Below are 22,085 nucleotides of genomic sequence, written 5' to 3'. Positions count from 1 at the left end.
AACTGGGTGAATATGAATGACAGTAACCTAAACCCATCACTGTTACATTGAGCTGGGTGAATATGAATGACAGTAACCTAAACCTGTTACATTGAACTGGGTGAATATGAATGACAGTAACCTAAACCTGTCACTGTTACATTGAGCTGGGTGAATATGAATGACAGTAACCTAAACCTGTCACTGTTACATTGAGCTGGGTGAATATGAATGACAGTAACCTAAACCTGTCACTGTTACATTGAGCTGGGTGAATATGAATGACAGTAACCTAAACCTGTCACTGTTACATTGAGCTGGGTGAATATGAATGACAGTAACCTAAACCTGTCACTGTTACATTGAACTGGGTGAATATGAATGACAGTAACCTAAACCTGTCACTGTTACATTGAACTGGGTGAATATGAATGACAGTAACCTAAACCTGTCACTGTTACATTGAACTGGGTGAATATGAATGACAGTCATCCAATATGATGTAATAGGAACAAGGCCATGCTTCACAACAGATACCTAATACACACACTAGGTAAATAGTGTATAAAGATTTGAACCCTACTGTGCTTAACATATCTACTTTATAAAACTCTTGTTACACAGAACAATATAAACACAGCATGTAAAGTGTTGGTTTCATGAGCTGAAATAAAAGATCCCAGAAATGTTCCATACCCACAAAAAAACGTATTTCTCTCCAATCTTGTACACAAATTTGTTTACATCCCTGTTAGTGAGCATTTCTCCTTTGCCAAGATAATTCATCCACCTGACAGGTGTGGCATATCAAGAAGCTGATTAAAACAGCATGATCATTACACAGGTGCACCTTGTGCTGGGGGACAATAAAAGGCCACTCTAAAATGTGCAGTTTTGTCACAGATGTCTCAAGTTGAGGGAGCGTGCAATTGGCATGCTGACTGCAGGAATGTCCACCAGAGCTGTTGCCAGAAAATTGAATGTTCATTTCTCTACCATATGCCAGCCTCCGCCGTTTTCAAGAATTTGGCCTCACAACCGCAAAACCATCGTGTGGTCGAGCGGTTAGTTGATGTCAACGTTGTGAACAGAGTGCAACATGGGATACGGACAACGGACACAATTGCATTTTAAAATCGATGGAAATTTGAATCCACAGAAATACAGTCGCGAGGCCCATTTTATTCAGGTCTCTGTGACCAACAATCTGTATTCCCAGTCAAGTGAAATCAATAGAATAGAGACTAATTCAGAAAAATCATTGAGACTGCTGCATGTTGCGTTGATATTTCAGAATAAATATCTGATCTGAAATCAGATTCAAAAGACGTCTGCTGACATAATGGGGTATCGGCTATGACATCACACCTGGACTTAGAACACATTTATCTGGTGTGGAGGGTTCCATTCATATAAACCACTAGAGCTCCATCCATATAAACCACTAGAGCTCCATCCATATAAACCACTAGAGCTCCATTCATATAAACCACTAGAGCTCCATTCATATAAACCACTAGAGCTCCATTAATATAAACCACTAGAGCTCCATCTATATAAACCACTAGAGCTCCATCCATATAAACCACTAGAGCTCCATCCATATAAACCACTAGAGCTCCATCCATATAAACCACTAGAGCTCCATTCATATAAACCACTAGAGCTCCATTCATATAAACCACTAGAGCTCCATCTATATAAACCACTAGAGCTCCATTCATATAAACCACTAGAGCTCCATCTATATAAACCACTAGAGCTCCATTAATATAAACCACTAGAGCTCCATCTATATAAACCACTAGAGCTCCATCCATATAAACCACTAGAGCTCCATTCATATAAACCACTAGAGCTCCATTCATATAAACCACTAGAGCTCCATCTATATAAACCACTAGAGCTCCATTCATATACACCACTAGAGCTCCATTCATATAAACCACTAGAGCTCCATCCATATACACCACTAGAGCTCCATTCATATAAACCACTAGAGCTCCATCTATATAAACCACTAGAGCTCCATCCATATAAACCACTAGAGCTCCATCCATATACACCACTAGAGCTCCATTCATATAAACCACTAGAGCTCCATCTATATAAACCACTAGAGCTCCATCCATATAAACCACTAGAGCTCCATTAATATAAACCACTAGAGCTCCATCCATATACACCACTAGAGCTCCATCCATATAAACCACTAGAGCTCCATTCATATAAACCACTAGAGCTCCATCCATATAAACCACTAGAGCTCCATTCATATACACCACTAGAGCTCCATTCATATACACCACTAGAGCTCCATTCATATAAACCACTAGAGCTCCATCCATATAAACCACTAGAGCTCCATTCATATACACCACTAGAGCTCCATCTATATAAACCACTAGAGCTCCATTAATATAAACCACTAGAGCTCCATTCATATAAACCACTAGAGCTCCATTCATATACACCACTAGAGCTCCATTCATATACACCACTAGAGCTCCATTCATATACACCACTAGAGCTCCATTCATATAAACCACTAGAGCTCCATCCATATAAACCACTAGAGCTCCATTCATATAAACCACTAGAGCTCCATCCATATAAACCACTAGAGCTCCATCTATATAAACCACTAGAGCTCCATTCATATAAACCACTAGAGCTCCATTAATATAAACCACTAGAGCTCCATTCATATAAACCACTAGAGCTCCATTAATATAAACCACTAGAGCTCCATCTATATAAACCACTAGAGCTCCATCCATATAAACCACTAGAGCTCCATTCATATAAACCACTAGAGCTCCATTAATATAAACCACTAGAGCTCCATTATAAAACACAAACCACAGAAGAAGAGAGGAGTAGGGAACGCTTACAGGCTGTCTCTCTGTTACCATGTTACCATGTCCACTGGTCAGCTCTCACACAGTGTGTCTTAGACGAATAGAGGGGAAACAAGATAGCATAAAGCTGTCACTGATAGAATGACCACACACACACACTGCACCAACACACACACTGCACCAACACACACACTGCACCAACACACACACACACACACTGCACCAACACACACACACACACTGCACCAACACACTGCACCAACACACACACACACTGTACCAACACACACACTGTACCAACACACACACACACTGCACCAACACACACACACACAATGTACCAACACACACACTGTACCAACACTTGCTCACACACACAATGTGCGTACATACACCCACGATCCTCTCCTCACTCCCCCACACACAGCAGCTGTCACACACAGAGGGTTGGGCTTGTTACGGGGGTGGTGTGTGTGTGTGTGTGTGTGCGTGTGTGTCATGGCATGTTAAAATACCCAGGGTCTGACGTCACTACCTGACAAACAACTCAGCCTCTAAACCCAACTACACACACAGATCCATGGTAGAATTTCACCAGAGATAAAGACCATTCATTCTGGAGAGGAGAAGGTGGGTCACCAGAGATAAATACCCTTCATTCTGGAGAGGAGAGGAGAAGGTGGGTCACTAGAGATAAATACCCTTCATTCTGGAGAGGAGAAGGTGGGTCACCAGAGATAAATACCCTTCATTCTGGAGAGGAGAGGAGAAGGTGGGTCACTAGAGATAAATACCCTTCATTCTGGAGAGGAGAAGGTGGGTCACTAGAGATAAATACCCTTCATTCTGGAGAGGAGAAGGTGGGTCACTAGAGATAAATACCCTTCATTCTGTAGAGGAGAGGAGAAGGTGGGTAACCAGAGATAAATACCCTTCATTCTGGAGAGGAGAAGGTGGGTCACTAGAGATAAATACCCTTCATTCTGGAGAGGAGAAGGTGGGTCACTAGAGATAAATACCCTTCATTCTGGAGAGGAGAGGAGAAGGTGGGTCACTAGAGATAAATACCCTTCATTCTGGCGAGGAGAAGGTGGGTCACTAGAGATAAATACCCTTCATTCTGGAGAGGAGAAGGTGGGTCACTAGAGATAAATACCCTTCATTCTGGAGAGGAGAGGAGAAGGTGGGTCACTAGAGATAAATACCCTTCATTCTGGAGAGGAGAAGGTGGGTCACTAGAGATAAATACCCTTCATTCTGGAGAGGAGAGGAGAAGGTGGGTCACCAGAGATAAATACCCTTCATTCTGGAGAGGAGAAGGTGGGTCACTAGAGATAAATACCCTTCATTCTGGAGAGGAGAAGGTGGGTCACCAGAGATAAATACCCTTCATTCTGGAGAGGAGAAGGTGGGTCACCAGAGATAAATACCCTTCATTCTGGAGAGGAGAAGGTGGGTCACCAGAGATAAATACCCTTCATTCTGGAGAGGAGAGGAGAAGGTGGGTCACTAGAGATAAATACCCTTCATTCTGGAGAGGAGAGGAGAAGGTGGGTCACTAGAGATAAATACCCTTCATTCTGGAGAGGAGAAGGTGGGTCACCAGAGATAAATACCCTTCATTCTGGAGAGGAGAAGGTGGGTCACTAGAGATAAATACCCTTCATTCTGGAGAGGAGAAGGTGGGTCACTAGAGATAAATACCCTTCATTCTGGAGAGGAGAAGGTGGGTCACCAGAGATAAATACCCTTCATTCTGGAGAGGAGAAGGTGGGTCACCAGAGATAAATACCCTTCATTCTGGAGAGGAGAAGGTGGGTCACCAGAGATAAATACCCTTCATTCTGGAGAGGAGAGGAGAAGGTGGGTCACTAGAGATAAATACCCTTCATTCTGGAGAGGAGAGGAGAAGGTGGGTCACTAGAGATAAATACCCTTCATTCTGGAGAGGAGAAGGTGGGTCACCAGAGATAAATACCCTTCATTCTGGAGAGGAGAAGGTGGGTCACTAGAGATAAATACCCTTCATTCTGGAGAGGAGAAGGTGGGTCACTAGAGATAAATACCCTTCATTCTGGAGAGGAGAAGGTGGGTCACTAGAGATAAATACCCTTCATTCTGGAGAGGAGAGGAGAAGGTGGGTCACCAGAGATAAATACCCTTCATTCTGGAGAGGAGAAGGTGGGTCACTAGAGATAAATACCCTTCATTCTGGAGAGGAGAAGGTGGGTCACTAGAGATAAATACCCTTCATTCTGGAGAGGAGAGGAGAAGGTGGGTCACTAGAGATAAATATCCTTCATTCTGGAGAGGAGAAGGTGGGTCACTAGAGATAAATACCCTTCATTCTGGAGAGGAGAAGGTGGGTCACTAGAGATAAATACCCTTCATTCTGGAGAGGAGAAGGTGGGTCACTAGAGATAAATACCCTTCATTCTGGAGAGGAGAGGAGAAGGTGGGTCACTAGAGATAAATATCCTTCATTCTGGAGAGGAGAAGCAACCAGAGGATATTTATCTGAAATTCAACAAAAAAAAACTTCAACAAAAAACTGTGTGTGAACAAAATGGCTCCTCTCCTCTCTCTCTGGAAAAGTATTTCAACTGCCAGACTGCGCTGCAACACACACACACACCTCACCTCTATTCCCCCACAGCTACAAATCACACAAGTGTTTAGAGATAGTTGTGGAGCTGAGAAATCATATCACTTCTGATGACCAGCAAGAAAACACACACACACACACACACACACACACGTAAACACTAACACACACACACACACATTCCCTTGTCCTCACCACGCTCTCTTGATGGTTCTACCCCATCCCACCAGTAAACACTAACGATGAGTCCAAACAACAACAACAGCCTCCCCTTGCCGGGTGCTAAACAACAACAACAACAACAGCGTCCCCTTGCCGGGCACTAAACAACAACAACAACCTCCCCTTGCCGGGCGCTAAACAACAACGACAACAACAACCTCCCCTTGCCGGGCGCTAAACAACAACAACGACAACCTCCCCTTGCTGGGCGCTAAACAACAACAACGACAACCTCCCCTTGCCGGGCGCTAAACAACAACAACGGCAACCTCCCCTTGCCGGGCGCTAAACAACAACAACAACGGCCTCCCCTTGCCGGGCGCTAAACAACAACGGCCTCCCCTTGCCGGGCGCTAAACAACAACGGCCTCCCCTTGCCGGGCGCTAAACAACAACGGCCTCCCCTTGCCTGGCGCTAAACAACAACGGCCTCCTCTTGCCGGGCGCTAAACAACAACGGCCTCCCCTTGCTAGGCGCTAAACAACAACAGCCTCTTGCTCGGTGCTAAACAACAACCTCTTGCTCGGTTCTCACTTGAATTAAAGGGTAACTTCACCCAAAAATCGAAATGTCTCAGATTTTCCCCCAAACCTCAGTAGTGGTCTCCTGATGTGGTTTAAGCATCATTGTGGACTTTGGATTTTCCATGTTGTTTTTCTTCTATTAAAACAACATGCGTTTGAGAGTGAAAACCCTGAAACCTGGAAAAACAAAACCTTTAATACATAGTTCATGTTCATGTAGGCTATTTACTTAATTCCATTTCAGTTTATGAAATACATCATTTGAATAACAAACATTGTGGCAAATTCATATCTTGCATTAAAACTGGAAATAAGACTAATCTCAAAAGGTTACATAAAATTATATATTTTTAAAAGGTCTAATGTTCTCTTTGAGAATCATCCAAAACAAAAATAAGCTTTTTTAAAAATGTAGTCACATGCACACTAGTATTTATTGCACGGTAACACCAAAACATCGTGATACCAAAACATTTCAGAACACCGTAGTACCCGTTTCCTACGACACTCCCTACCGATCAATAACAAACCCGCTGTTGAAATCCTGTTGAATTTAAACCCAACTGCCACTTGTCTCTTGAACGCACGCGCAGGTCCAACGTCCCTCTCCGCTTTCATGCGCAGATCACGTGTTGCAGCTGTAATCCACGCGCTAACATCCCCTACCAGTCTTCAGTCGCTCGCGTCTCTCCGTTCCCCCTCTTCATAAACATATATTCTTCCGTCAGCGTTGGCAGTAGGGATGCAGACACCAGACCCTGATGAGTCATCGGTTGTTAGATTTCTACATTCGTTACATTGCTGGCTTCGCTCACTGCTCCAATGTTGATACAATGTATCATTTCATCTGTTATAACCAAGATCACAGGCCAGTCTGAGTAGACTTTATGTTGATACAATGTATCAGTTCATCTGTTATAACCAAGAGCACAGGCCAGTCTGAGTTGACTTTATGTTGATACAATGTATCATTTCATCTGTTATAACCAAGAGCACAGGCCAGTCTGAGTTGACTTTGTGTTGATACAATGTATCATTTCATCTGTTATAACCAAGAGCACAGGCCAGTCTGAGTTGACTTTGTGTTGATACAATGTATCACCTGTTATAACCAAGAGCACAGACCAGTCTGAGTTGACTTTATGTTGATACAATGTATCATTTCATCTGTTATAACCAAGAGCACAGGCCAGTCTGAGTTGACTTTGTGTTGATACAATGTATCACCTGTTATAACCAAGAGCACAGACCAGTCTGAGTAGACTTGTATCATTTTTACCAGAGGTCTGGTCTCCAGGGTTATATAAATATGACCCATGTTACCAGAGGTCTGGTCTGAAGGGTTATATAAATATGACCCATGTTACCAGAGGTCTGGTCTCAAGCCTAAAGGGTTATATAAATATGACCCACGTTACCAGAGGTCTGGTCTCCAGGGTTATATAAATATGACCCACGTTACCAGAGGTCTGGTCTCCAGGGTTATATAAATATGACCCACGTTACCAGAGGTCTGGTCTCCAGGGTTATATAAATATGACCCACGTTACCAGAGGTCTGGTCTCCAGGGTTATATAAATATGACCCACGTTACCAGAGGTCTGGTCTCCAGGCTTATATAAATATGACCCACGTTACCAGAGGTCTGGTCTCCAGGGTTATATAAATATGACCCACGTTACCAGAGGTCTGGTCTCCAGGCTTATATAAATATGACCCACGTTACCAGAGGTCTGGTCTCCAGGCTTATATAAATATGACCCACGTTACCAGAGGTCTGGTCTCCAGGCTTATATAAATATGACCCACGTTACCAGAGGTCTGGTCTCCAGGCTTATATAAATATGACCCACGTTACCAGAGGTCTGGTCTCCAGGCTTATATAAATATGACCCACGTTACCAGAGGTCTGGTCTCCAGGGTTATATAAATATGACCCACGTTACCAGAGGTCTGGTCTCCAGCATAAAGGGTTATATAAATGTTTGGCGTGTACTGTACAGAGGTCACGGTTCGGTATGTACTGCCGTAGAGGTCACGGTTCAGTATGTACTGCCGTAGAGGTCACGGTTCGGTGTGTACTGCCGCCGAGGTCACGGTTCAGTTTCGATACAGCGGAAAAACGAAACGCCAAAAGTTACCGTAGCATTTTGTTGTTTATTTAAGAAAATCCAAAAGCGTTGGTACATCCCTGATTCCATATACGATCAGTTGGTACATCCCTGATTCCATATACGATCAGTTGGTACATCCCTGATTCCATATACGATCAGTTGGTACATCCCTGATTCCATATACGATCAGTTGGTACATCCCTGATTCCATATACGATCAGTTGGTACATCCCTGATTCCATATATGATCAGTTGGTACATCCCTGATTCCATATACGATCAGTTGGTACATCCCTGATTCCATATACGATCAGTTGGTACGTCCCTGATTCCATATGTGATCAGTTGGTACATCCCTGATTCCATATATGATCAGTTGGTACATCCCTGATTCCATATACGATCAGTTGGTACGTCCCTGATTCCATATACGATCAGTTGGTACATCCCTGATTCCATATACGATCAGTTGGTACGTCCCTGATTCCATATACGATCAGTTGGTACGTCCCTGATTCCATATACGATCAGTTGGTACATCCCTGATTCCATATACGATCAGTTGGTACGTCCCTGATTCCATATACGATCAGTTGGTACGTCCCTGATTCCATATACGATCAGTTGGTACGTCCCTGATTCCATATACGATCAGTTGGTACATCCCTGATTCCATATGTGATCAGTTGGTACATCCCTGATTCCATATACGATCAGTTGGTACGTCCCTGATTCCATATACGATCAGTTGGTACATCCCTGATTCCATATACGATCAGTTGGTACATCCCTGATTCCATATGTGATCAGTTGGTACATCCCTGATTCCATATATGATCAGTTGGTACGTCCCTGATTCCATATACGATCAGTTGGTACATCCCTGATTCCATATACGATCAGTTGGTACGTCCCTGATTCCATATGTGATCAGTTGGTACGTCCCTGATTCCATATACGATCAGTTGGTACATCCCTGATTCCATATACGATCAGTTGGTACATCCCTGATTCCATATACGATCAGTTGGTACATCCCTGATTCCATATACGATCAGTTGGTACATCCCTGATTCCATATGTGATCAGTTGGTACGTCCCTGATTCCATATACGATCAGTTGGTACGTCCCTGATTCCATATACGATCAGTTGGTACATCCCTGATTCCATATACGATCAGTTGGTACGTCCCTGATTCCATATACGATCAGTTGGTACGTCCCTGATTCCATATACGATCAGTTGGTACATCCCTGATTCCATATACGATCAGTTGGTACATCCCCGATTCCATATACGATCAGTTGGTACATCCCCGATTCCATATACGATCAGTTGGTACATCCCCGATTCCATATACGATCAGTTGGTACATCCCTGATTCCATATATGATCAGTTGGTACATCCCTGATTCCATATATGATCAGTTGGTACATCCCTGATTCCATATGTGATCAGTTGGTACATCCCTGATTCCATATGTGATCAGTTGGTACATCCCTGATTCCATGTGATCATGACTCGTCTAAGGCCTGCTGCTGAGAGGTACAATCAGGAATGTCAACACGGTATTTTCTTAAACGAAAAACAAAACAAAAACAGGATTGTACTCATCAACAACACTAAAATGAAGTGCAGTGAAATCAATACGTAAAGCACGGCTCAGACATTGAACAGGCCTGTACTGTGCTATAATATTTTCTCACTAAGATTATTTTAGTTTTTTTAAATGCACACTACTCATAAAGGGGAGGTGTCTGTAGCGCGGTGTGTCTGATTTCCCGCTTCGGGGTCATGTGATGTCACTGTTAGGTACCTCTCTGGAGGTCAGTTCATCTGTAGTAAGGCCAACACAGGGTGCACCCCACTACGGGGTCATGTGATGTCACTGTTAGGTACCTCTCTGGAGGTCAGTTCATCTGTAGTTAGGCCAACACAGGGCGCATTGGCCAATTCATTGACCACTTTAGCTTGCTTAAGTGGTCAATTAATTGTCTAGTACTCAGAGAACGGACCCATATCTACACTAGAAACATGTCTAGTACTCAGAGAACAGACCCATATCCACAGATAGAAACATGTCTAGTACTCAGAGAACGGACCCATATCCACACTAGAAACATGTCTAGTACTCAGAGAACAGACCCATATCCACACTAGAAACATGTCTAGTACTCAGAGAACAGACCCATATCCACAGATAGAAACATAATCCACTGTAAAAAGGGCTGCCTGAATGCAGAGGGGAGATGAAGTTGATTATCTTGTTGAGTTTCTGTCTCGCTCCGGCGGTATGAATTCTGGGGTCGATGTCGGCTCTAACGGATCAACGTGTTGGAGGCGTTGGCAGCTGCACAGCCGACTCTAGTGGAGCAGCGGAGAGACTGTTAACATTCGATCCACAACTCTGTCCCATCGCAAAGATCTATCCAGTTATCTTAGAGGAACTCAGTACTATTTTTGAGGAAGTGCATCCTGGCTACGGCGTCTGAAAATGGACAAACAGTACTATTGCGCTTTTTTTTTTCTCCTTCTTGTTTTTCCCCAAGTGAAGGTCTTTTAAGGGAATACGAGAGGACACTCGTTGGGTTGTCCTAGCCAACTTTGGCTGGCCACCAGCTGAACTGAGGCATGCTGAGGCCTTTACACTGACACACACACACTGCTGCTACTGTTTATCATCAATCCTGTTGCTTAGTCACTTTACCCCTACCTATATGTACATAGCTACCTCAATTACCTCGTACCCCTGCACATCGACTCGGTGATCTCTGTATATCAAATGTATTTTATAAAGCCCTTCTTACATCAGCTGATATCTCAAAGTGCTGTACAGAAACCCAGTCTAAAGCTTCCCAAACAGCAAGCAATGCAGGTGTAGAAGCACGGTGGCTAGGAAAAACTCCCTAGAAAGGTCAGAACCTAGGAAGAAACCTAGAGAGGAACCATGTTATTACCTGGTACTCCCTGTATATAGCCATGTTATTACCTGGTACGTCCTGTATATAGCCATGTTATTACCTGGTACTTCCTGTATATATCATCAGATGGGGCCACAGTGTCTCCTGACCCCTCCTGTCTCAGCCTCCAGTATTTATGCTGCAGTAGTTTATGTGTCGGGGGGCTGGGGTCAGTCTGTTATATCTGGAGTACTTCTCCTGTCCTATCCGGTGTCCTGTGTGAATTTAAGTATGCTCTCTCTAATTCGCTCTTTCTTTCTCTCTCTCGGAGGACCTGAGCCCTAGGACCATACCTCAGGACTACCTGGCATGATGACTCCTTGCTGTCCCCAGTCCACCTGGCCGTGCTGCTGCTCCAGTTTCAACTGTTCTGCCTGCGGCTATGGAACCCTGACCTGTTCACCGGACGTGCTACACGTCCCAGACCTGCTGTTTTCAACTCTCTAGAGAGAGCAGGAGCTGTAGAGATACTCTCAATGATCGGCTATGAAAAGCCAACTGACATTTACTCCTGAGGTGCTGACTTGCTGCATCCTCGACAAATACTGTGATTATTATTATTTGACCCTGCTGGTCATCTATGAACATTTGAACATCTTGGCCATGTTCTGTTATAATCTCCACCCGGCACAGCCAGAAGAGGACTGGCCACCCCACATAGCCTGGTTCCTCTCTAGGTTTCTTCCTAGGTTTTGGCCTTTCTAGGGAGTTTTTCCTAGCCACCGTGCTTCTACACCTGCATTGCTTGCTGTTTGGGGTTTTAGGCTGGGTTTCTGTACAGCACTTTGAGATATCAGCTGATGTACGAAGGGCTATATAAATAAATTTGATTTGATTTGACTACATTAACCTGCATAAAGCCTATATATATGTGAAGTGTCATTACTACATTAACCTGCATAAAGCCTATATATATATTTATATCTGTGAAGTGTCATTACTACATTAACCTACATAAAGCCTATATATTTATATCTGTGAAGTGTCATTACTACATTAACCTACATAAAGCCTATATATATATTTATATCTGTGAAGTGTCATTACTACATTAACCTACATAAAGCCTATATATCTGTGAAGTGTCATTACTACATTAACCTACATACAGCCTATATATCTGTGAAGTGTCATTACTACATTAACCTACATAGAGCCTATATATCTGTGAAGTGTCATTACTACATTAACCTACATAAAGCCTATATATCTGTGAAGTGTCATTACTACATTAACCTGCATAAAGCCTATATATCTGTATAGTGTCATTACTACATTAACCTACATAGAGCCTATATATATTTATATCTGTGAAGTGTCATTACTACATTAACCTACATAAAGCCTATATATCTGTGAAGTGTCATTACTACATTAACCTACATAGAGCCTATATATCTGTATAGTGTCATTACTACATTAACCTACATAGAGCCTATATATCTGTGAAGTGTCATTACTACATTAACTTACATAGAGCCTATATATCTGTGAAGTGTCATTACTACATTAACCTACATAGAGCCTATATATCTGTGAAGTGTCATTACTACATTAACCTACATAGAGCCTATATATCTGTGAAGTGTCATTACTACATTAACCTGCATAAAGCCTATATATCTGTGAAGTGTCATTACTACATTAACCTACATAGAGCCTATATATCTCCTGTAGCCACTGTGCATTCAACTGTTCTTTTCAGAAGGACAATATGTTTATGATAGAACGATAGAACGATAGAACGATATATAGATCTTACTGTGATGTGGATGGAGGTTCATGACCGTTGGAAGGAATTTCCCGACGTGGAGGTTTGCTGGGTGCCCTGTGCCCAAGTGTCCGGGCGAGGGAGGGATCCTCCTGGCTGCTGCAGCAGCTCCGAGTCGGTGGGTCTCCATGGCCAACAGGGGAGGGGGAACATGGACAGACCGAGGGGGTCCGAAATCTCGGCCATCCATTCTCCAGTGTGTGGGGGGGAGTGGGGCGTCCGGAGCTAGCACTGTGTCCGGGATAGTGTTCCCAAAGAGCCGCTAAAGGCTAGGCTGGCGGTGGGTCTCCCTGTGGATCCATGCCCATCGACATCCTGACCTATAAAAACACCAAGCAAATCGCTTGACATACAATCACACCGTACGTCTGTCTCTGGCGAGGTCAGATCATAAGACTAGTAACAGACGGGTTTTTTTTAAGGGATTTTCAGTTGTTTTTACCCAAGAGCCTACCGGAATCTACGGAGCTCGGTCCATTAGAGAGGTAATGACGCAGTTTGGAAAAACACTTTAAAAACTTAATTTACAATCTTCCATAAACGCGCAAATGGGAATAACGGTTAAGCGGTTGTAGAGACCCTTCATATGAGCCACTGTGTGGTAATAATAATAATAATTGAAAAGGTATAGTTGACCAGCTGCGTTTCTTCCGCGACTCTCGGGCAGACGGTGATGCCGTGGCTCTTCCCGCTGACGGGGCAGGGGACTGAGCGGTTAGTTGGAACAGACTGGAGGTATCAGGATCCCAATGATCCAAAAAAACCCGCTCAGCCAAAAACACTCGTCGTCAAATGGATTCCTTCTATAATATGGATTCCTTCTAGAATAGCCTCGATGGCCGAGTTGTTCCGCCAGCCCTGAACCAGCCAGCTCCACGGACCAAAGACTCCATATAAAACCAGTACACCGTAAATATCACAGGCGCATCAAATAGATATTAAAACAAATAGAGATAAAAACGGTTGCAGAAGAGCCCGTCTCGTTGATCAGAAGAGTTTAGCGGTGTGTTGGAGCCTCTTGATCCGCAGTTAGTGTTAAGATATCCCCGATGCCGCCTGGAGGATCTGACCCCAGCCCGTTCACACCCAGACGGCTGTTCACACCACTCCTCGGCGACCGTGTGTTGGTCACAGAAAAGGTTGCAAATGTAAGAAAACACTATTTCTATAAAGATTAGATGGCGGCCTACTGCCGAGTCTGTTTAGTTGGTGTGTGTTTACAACACACTAAACAGCCCGATAATAACATTTAATGTGTGTTTTATGCCAAATGCAGCCAAGCGAGTAGACTCGGCTAGTCTCGCGTTGTTTTTAATGTAGAATAATTATCTAAACGGTAGTCTTGAATGACTCTTATGTAGGCGATCTGAAGCATTAAAACATAACCATTAAAAAACGGACTTTTCGTGCTGGAAAAGAAAACCTGAATGGTCAAGTCGTCCAAATCCTCCGTAATTAATCCCAGGTTTCTAAGCAGTTGCTTCTTGTTGTGGACTACAGTCAGTCTGCTTAGGTACAGGTTAACAAAACGCTATTTCAGTGTTATAAAAATAAATATACGCTAAAAGTCTCATTAAAAGTAAAATAATAATTTCTCATTAGTTATTTTAGTAAACAACGGGCTAAATGTTGAATTTTAACCTTCAACCTGGCAGAGTGGCGAGTTGCCTGGTCACACCGCGGATTTTTGAGTCGTGGCAGGCGGCAGATCTGATCAAATATTATTATTTTTTAAATCACATTATTTGGACGGGTTATATTTCTATAAAGAAGCGATAATATTTGATTCCGAGGCACCGAGACACCCGGTTAGTGGAGGGGTGCGGTGCTGCAGGCCATGCGGCGCAGGGAGAGGCTCCGGCGGCCACGTTTCAAACTTTTCTCAGGTCCATTATTATGAAACTAAACTTTAAAGCAGTAAACGCTGTTGTTCTCCTGTATCTAACAACGAACAGATCCAACAACAACGTTTCAAAGTCACGATAAACACAGCCACCCCCCGCCTTTTTTTTACTGATGAACCTTTAAGCAGAAACATGGTAAAACAGTTTTTTTTAACAAGGTTTTGCGATGTTAGGCGACGAGAGTGACAGTACGGAGAACAAGTTAGCCTCTTACTTGAGAAGGAAACGTGTTTAGAAACCAGTAAAAATCCGTATTTTGGTCTGAATCGATCCTTTGGTTCTGTACTGTTATCAGGCCGTTCTGTTCTGTGGTCCATCTGGGCCGTCCTAAAGGAGCGGGGGGGGGGGAGAGACAAGGCCCCTCGTCAGACCATTAAAATCCTCCGCAATGAAACGCGCATTGTTTTTACAAGGACCTCCGCAACTCACTCTCTGATTGGCCGAGGGAGGTGTCAGTCACCCGGATGTATACACTTGGGTCCAGCGCCAGCTCTATAAAAACCAATTATGGCCCAAGGAGTCTGACTGTTTCAAATGGCCCCTACCTTCAAAAACAAGCAGTGGGAATTTTGGGGGGGAGTCGGTTTCCAGGCGGCCCTGGTGTTCCTTGCTGATAGAAGTAGTCTGAGAGTCTGTAGAGAGAGTTCAGGACCGCAGCAGAGACTCACACAGCTCTGCAGTCAGGCAGGAGGGGGGGCGACTCTGGCCCGTTAAACGCAATAAACGCTGTTATAGTGTGTAGGGGCGTCATAAGCAGTGTTATGGGTGTTAATGTAACAGCTGTTTGACCGTGATAAATTATGGTCTGTAATGGCACCTATATGCAAGAGGAGGGGTAAGCTGTATGTTTATCATGGTGCTTAAGGCATAAAACACAACCTGTTAAATCAAACCCTCTCAACATTCTAAATAACCCATAACCCATCTCTCACAGCCCTAATCCCATCCACAGGTCTCTACCCACTCAGACTCAACCTAGCTGCTGATAAAACATTATTATAGATTAGATTCTAAGGACAGTTACCTTTCATTCCTATTGGACCACAGGACCAGAGTTACCTTTAATTAATATTGGACCACAGGACCAGAGTTACCTTTAATTAATATTGGACCACAGGACCAGAGTTACCTTTAATTAATATTGGACCACAGGACCAGAGTTACCTTTAATTAATATTGGACCACAGGACCAGAGTTACCTTTAATTAATATTGGACCACAGGACCAGAGTTACCTTTAATTAATATTGGACCACAGGACCAGAGTTACCTTTAATTCCTATTGGACCACAGGACCAGAGTTACCTTTAATTGCTATTGGACCACAGGACCAGAGTTGGATGACATATCTACATCAACCAATGGTTGCGCTCCCCTGCTCAGAAGTTTTCATGCATCAACCAATGGTTGACGTGCCACGTCATCAACGGTGTCATCGACTGCCAGATCTCTATAACATATGATGTGTTTAGCTGATAGGTAAAATACCTTTCCAGGCGTTGTAAGACCTGTCAGGCATCAGCAAGGAGGACTGTTCCCACTGAGACAGAGGCCTATAGAACGTAAAAGGAGGAGGAGAGGTCATTTAGAAGGATCCTCATTAACTACTGAACATGCAGCAGCTACTCTACCTGGGGTCAACGTGACATCTACAGATCATATCTTCTCAGTCTGTACAATAGTCAGAAACAGATTACACGAAGAAGAGTCTCCTGTTGCATGTTTCATTGATTTGATGTTGTTTTTTTAAACAGGGATATTTTAGCCTATAGTTTGTCAAAGACAGGGGGTTGATGGGAAATTTGATCACGCAAATCCAGTCTCTTTTTAAAGAACCAATTGCTTGTATGCGCTTTAGTAAGGGTTTTCTCCTCTTCTGAGGAGGAGGAGGAGGAGGAGAGATCGGACCAAAGTGCAGCGTGGTAAGGGTCCATTTTAGTTTGTTAAAACTGGACACTAAAAAATACAAAGTGAATGATGCAAACGAAAAAACCGAAACAGTCCTGAACTGTGCCACAAACATCCAACAGGAAACAATCACCCACGAAACACAAATGAAAACAGGCTCCCTAAATATGGTTCTCAATCAGGGACAACGATTGACAGCTGCCTCTGATTGAGAACCATACCAGGCCAAACACAGAAATAGCAAATCATAGAAAAACTAACATAGATAACCCCACCCAACTCACACCCTGACCATACTAAAACTAACATAGACAACCCACCCAACTCACGCCCTGACCATACTAAAACTAACATAGACAACCCACCCAACTCACGCCCTGACCATACTAAAACTAACATAGACAACCCACCCCAACTCACGCCCTGACCATACTAAAACTAACATAGACAACCCACCCCAACTCACGCCCTGACCATACTAAAACTAACATAGACAACCCACTCCAACTCACGCCCTGACCATACTAAAACTAACATAGACAACCCACCCCAACTCACGCCCTGACCATACTAAAACTAACATAGACAACCCACCCAACTCACACCCTGACCATACTAAAACTAACATAGACAACCCACCCCAACTCACGCCCTGACCATACTAAAACTAACATAGACAACCCACCCAACTCACGCCCTGACCATACTAAAACTAACATAGACAACCCACCCAACTCACGCCCTGACCATACTAAAACTAACATAGACAACCCACCCCAACTCACGCCCTGACCATACTAAAACTAACATAGACAACCCACCCCAACTCACACCCTGAGCATACTAAAACTAACATAGACAACCCACCCCAACTCACACCCTGAGCATACTAAAACAAAGACATAACAAAAGATCTAAGGTCAGAACGTGACAGCGTTAATGAATATATCGTACAGATTGGTTTCCCCACACCCTCGGGTGTAAAACAAGGAGACGCCTTTTCTCTGACTTTGTTTGCTTTGTTTATAAATGATTTGTCAAAATAAATTAAACAGTTAAATATTGGAGTAAAATATGATGATGAAATGGTATCTGTTTATATGCTGAGGATGTTATTTTGATGTCAGAAACTGAACAAGACCTGCAGAACATGTTATTATGTGCAGTCAACTGGTGGAAAGGATGGAGACTCGTTGGACTAGTTACCAGCAGGTAGTCTAGTGGTTAGAGTGTTGGACTAGTAACCAGCAGGTAGTCTAGTGGTTAGAGCGTTGGACTAGTTACCAGGAGGTAGTCTAGTGGTTAGAGCGTTGGACTAGTAACCAGCAGGTAGCCTAGTGGTTAGAGCAGGTAGCCTGGTGGTTAGAGTGTTGGACTAGTAACCAGCAGGTAGTCTAGTGGTTAGAGTGTTGGACTAGTAACCAGGAGGTAGTCTAGTGGTTAGAGCGTTGGACTAGTAACCAGCAGGTAGCCTAGTGGTTAGAGCAGGTAGCCTGGTGGTTAGAGTGTTGGACTAGTAACCAGCAGGTAGTCTAGTGGTTAGAGTGTTGGACTAGTAACCAGGAGGTAGTCTAGTGGTTAGAGCGTTGGACTAGTAACCAGCAGGTAGTCTAGTGGTTAGAGCAGGTAGCCTGGTGGTTAGAGTGTTGGACTAGTAACCAGCAGGTAGTCTAGTGGTTAGAGTGTTGGACTAGTAACCAGGAGGTAGTCTAGTGGTTAGAGCGTTGGACTAGTAACCAGCAGGTAGCCTAGTGGTTAGAGCGTTGGACTAGTTACCAGCAGGTAGTCTAGTGGTTAGAGCAGGTAGCCTGGTGGTTAGAGCGTTCGACTAGTAACCAGGAGGTAGTCTAGTGGTTAGAGCATTGGACTAGTAACCAGCAGGTAGCCTAGTGGTTAGAGCGTTGGACTAGTAACCAGCAGGTAGCCTAGTGGTTAGAGCGTTGGACTAGTAACCAGCAGGTAGCCTAGTGGTTAGAGCGTTGGACTAGTTATCAGCAGGTAGTCTAGTGGTTAGAGCGTTGAACTAGTAACCAGCAGGTAGCCTAGTGGTTAGACCGTTGGACTAGTAACCAGAAGGTAACCTAGTGGTTAGAGTGTTGGACTAGTAACCAGCAGGTAAGCTAGTGGTTAGAGTGTTGGGCCAGTAACCGAAAGGTTGCTTGATTGAATCCCTGAGCTGTCGTTCTGCCCCCCTGAACAAGGCAGTTAACCTACTGTTCCCCGGTAGGCCGTCATTGTGAATAATAATTTGTTCTTAACTGACTTGCCTAGTAAAATAAATGGTTATATTAAAAAATGTTTAGCAGATGGTTTAGCTCGGCTGCTGCATGGTGCTCTATTCTTCGTGCCACTTCTGCATAGCTGTCTTGCTCGATAAATGTGGGTTTTTGGGACAGCGAGGAATGACGGAGAAAACCTGAGTGCAGTGGGAAGATGTGTTTTTGAGGAAGAATGGCCCCAAGTAGAAACCGTATTCTGCAGTCTCTGATGGCACAGAAATGTTCCCCCCAACGAGAGTGAGTATGAGCGCAGAAGATGATTTGGGCCCAGTGGGAGTTATATTTTTTGAAGAAAATGGATCCCTACCTTTGGCTGACCCATTTTTGGCTGGGTAGAAAATAAGTTGGGTACTGTTAAATCTGTGACGCTAGCTCAACGTGGACAAGTGATTATTTATTTTGTGTTTCTTCCGTCCAGAGGGAGCGAGCACTTCACGTCACGTGAACAAGGACAAGACCTGTGACTTGCCTTGCTCTCCGGAGCAGGGCGCCTTTTAAAGAAGTGATTACTTACTGGGGTGGCGTTAAGTGTTGAAGTGGAGCATATTAAATAGAAGATTCCCTATGTCTGTGACGCCCGCGATTTTGTGCAACACAGACCTCGGTGGAGAGCATAGTGAAACTAGAAGGCACCGTCTGTGTCCTTTTGAGTTTTGAAGCCGAGTCTTTCACTGATAAAGTCATGTTAAGATATGTCACTTATCCAACTGAGCGCTTTTGTGCCGAACACACTGAGGTGTTTCAGATGCCAAGCTTATGGTCATGTTGCAGCAGTGTGTAGGAGGGACATTCCTAGATGTGAGAAGTGTGTAGGAGGGCATGGGGACAAAGGAATGTGTTGTATCGGTGGAAAAAAACTGTGTCAAATGTGCAGATCAAATCAAATCAAATTTTATTTGTCACATACACATGGTTAGCAGATGTTAATGCGAGTGTAGCGAAATGCTTGTGCTTCTAGTTCCGACAATGCAGTAATAACCAACAAGTAATCTAACTAACAATTCCAAAACTACTGTCTTGTACACAGTGTAAGGGGATAAAGAATATGTACATAAGGATATATGAATGAGTGATGGTACAGAGCGGCATAGGCAAGATACAGTAGATGGTATCGAGTACAGTATATACATATGAGATGAGTATGTAAACAAAGTGGCATAGTTAAAGTGGCTAGTGATACATGTATTACATAAGGATACAGTCGATGATATAGAGTACAGTATATACGTATACATATGAGATTAATAATGTAGGGTATGTAAGCATTATATTAGGTAGCATTGTTTAAAGTGGCTAGTGATATATTTTACATCATTTCTCATCAATTCCCATTATTAAAGTGGCTGGAGTTGAGTCAGTATGTTGGCAGCAGCCACTCAATGTTAGTGGTGTCTGTTTAACAGTCTGATGGCCTTGAGACAGAAGCTGTTTTTCAGTCTCTCGGTCCCAGCTTTGATGCACCTGTACTGACCTCGCCTTCTGGATGATAGCGGGGTGAACAGGCAGTGGCTCGGGTGGTTGTTGTCCTTGATGATCTTTATGGCCTTCCTGTGACATCGGGTGGTGTAGGTGTCCTGGAGGGCAGGTAGTTTGCCCCCGGTGATGCGTTGTGCAGACCTCACTACCCTCTGGAGAGCCTTACGGTTGTGGGCGGAGCAGTTGCCGTACCAGGCGGTGATACAGCCCGACAGGATGCTCTCGATTGTGCATCTGTAGAAGTTTGTGAGTGCTTTTGGTGACAGGCCAAATTTCTTCAGCCTCCTGAGGTTGAAGAGGCGCTGCTGCGCCTTCTTCACAATGCTGTCTGTGTGAGTGGACCAATTCAGTTTGTCTGTGATGTGTACGCCCATGTTGCTGAGGGGGGGGGGGGTCAGAAGTACCCAGTGTGAGAGAGACAGACAGCCTAGTGGTTAGAGCGTTGGGCCAGTAACCAACAGGCAGCCTAGTGGTTAGAGCGTTGGGCCAGTAACCAACAGGCAGCCTAGTGGTTAGAGCGTTGGGCCAGTAACCAACAGGCAGCCTAGTGGTTAGAGCGTTGGGCCAGTAACCAGCAGGTAGACTAGTGGTTAGAGCGTTGGGCCAGTAACCAACAGGCTGCCTAGTGGTTAGAGCGTTGGGCCAGTAACCAACAGGCAGCCTAGTGGTTAGAGCGTTGGGCCAGTAACCAGCAGGTAGACTAGTGGTTAGAGCGTTGGGCCAGTAACCAGCAGGTAGACTAGTTGTTAGAGCGTTGGGCCAGTAACCAACAGGCAGCCTAGTGGTTAGAGCGTAGGGCCAGTAACCGAAAGGTTGCTAGAACGTATCCCTGTCTTTATATGGTAAAATTCTGTGGTTCTGCCCCTGAACAAGGCAGTTAACCCACTGTTCCTAGACCGTCATTGTAAATAAGGAATTAGTTCTTAACTGACTTGTCGAGTTAAATAAAAAAATCAAATAGGTTGTTAGAATAGAATGTATTCTCTGCTGAGGCAGTGGAGACAGTACAGGATGGATAGTAGGCATCGGCCAACACAGAGAGATATGAACGTGTGCTTCGGTAAGGTTGGCTTCTTACCATTCATCGCCATGGTTATCGACTGTACCGCAGAAATAAAATAGATGTTATGATGGCAGCTGCGGAGAGTCCTGTCCTCCCAGGCCGTCAGCAGAGAGTCCTGTCCTCCCAGGCCGTCAGCAGAGAGTCCTGTCCTCCCAGGCCGTCAGCAGAGAGTCCTGTCCTCCCAGGCCGTCAGCAGAGAGTCCTGTCCTCCCAGGCCGTCAGCAGAGAGTCCTGTCCTCCCAGGCCGTCAGCAGAGAGTCCTGTCCTCCCAGGCCGTCAGCAGAGAGTCCTGTCCTCCCAGGCCGTCAGCAGAGAGTCCTGTCCTCCCAGGCCATCAGCCTGTTACTGCAGAAGAGTTGAAAGGTGTATTGTGAAGGAAGGAGTCCTGTCCTCCCAGGCCGTCAGCCTGGTGTAGG

At 44.3% G+C, this 22,085-nt stretch overlaps 1 protein-coding gene across 11 annotated transcripts in view; it reads right to left on the bottom strand.

Annotated features, from left to right (window-relative positions):
• LOC110516613 (trinucleotide repeat-containing gene 18 protein) overlaps positions 1–15,604 on the bottom strand; it is a 113,964-nt gene extending 98,360 nt beyond the window's left edge. For 4 of the 11 annotated variants that reach the window (XM_036972249.1, XM_036972255.1, XM_036972256.1 and 1 more), the window contains exons 1-2: positions 15,159–15,361; positions 13,032–13,360 (exon numbers count right to left, since the gene is read on the bottom strand). In XM_036972249.1, coding sequence (XP_036828144.1) covers positions 13,032–13,230 — 199 coding nt within the window. In that variant the 5' untranslated portion in view covers positions 13,231–13,360; positions 15,159–15,361. Of the gene's footprint in view, positions 1–13,031; positions 13,361–13,494; positions 13,979–14,001; positions 15,110–15,158; positions 15,364–15,489 lie in introns of those variants that run through there. The other 7 variants (XM_036972251.1, XM_036972257.1, XM_036972253.1 and 4 more) reach the window with 7 other exon arrangements.
• Between the last annotated feature and the right edge of the window lie 6,481 nt (positions 15,605–22,085).

This window comes from Oncorhynchus mykiss, unplaced genomic scaffold, assembly GCF_013265735.2.
Source record: "Oncorhynchus mykiss isolate Arlee unplaced genomic scaffold, USDA_OmykA_1.1 un_scaffold_130, whole genome shotgun sequence".
NCBI lineage: Eukaryota > Metazoa > Chordata > Actinopteri > Salmoniformes > Salmonidae > Oncorhynchus > Oncorhynchus mykiss.
Note: the sequence above shows the minus strand (reverse complement) of the source record. Positions and strands in the feature narration are given on the sequence as shown.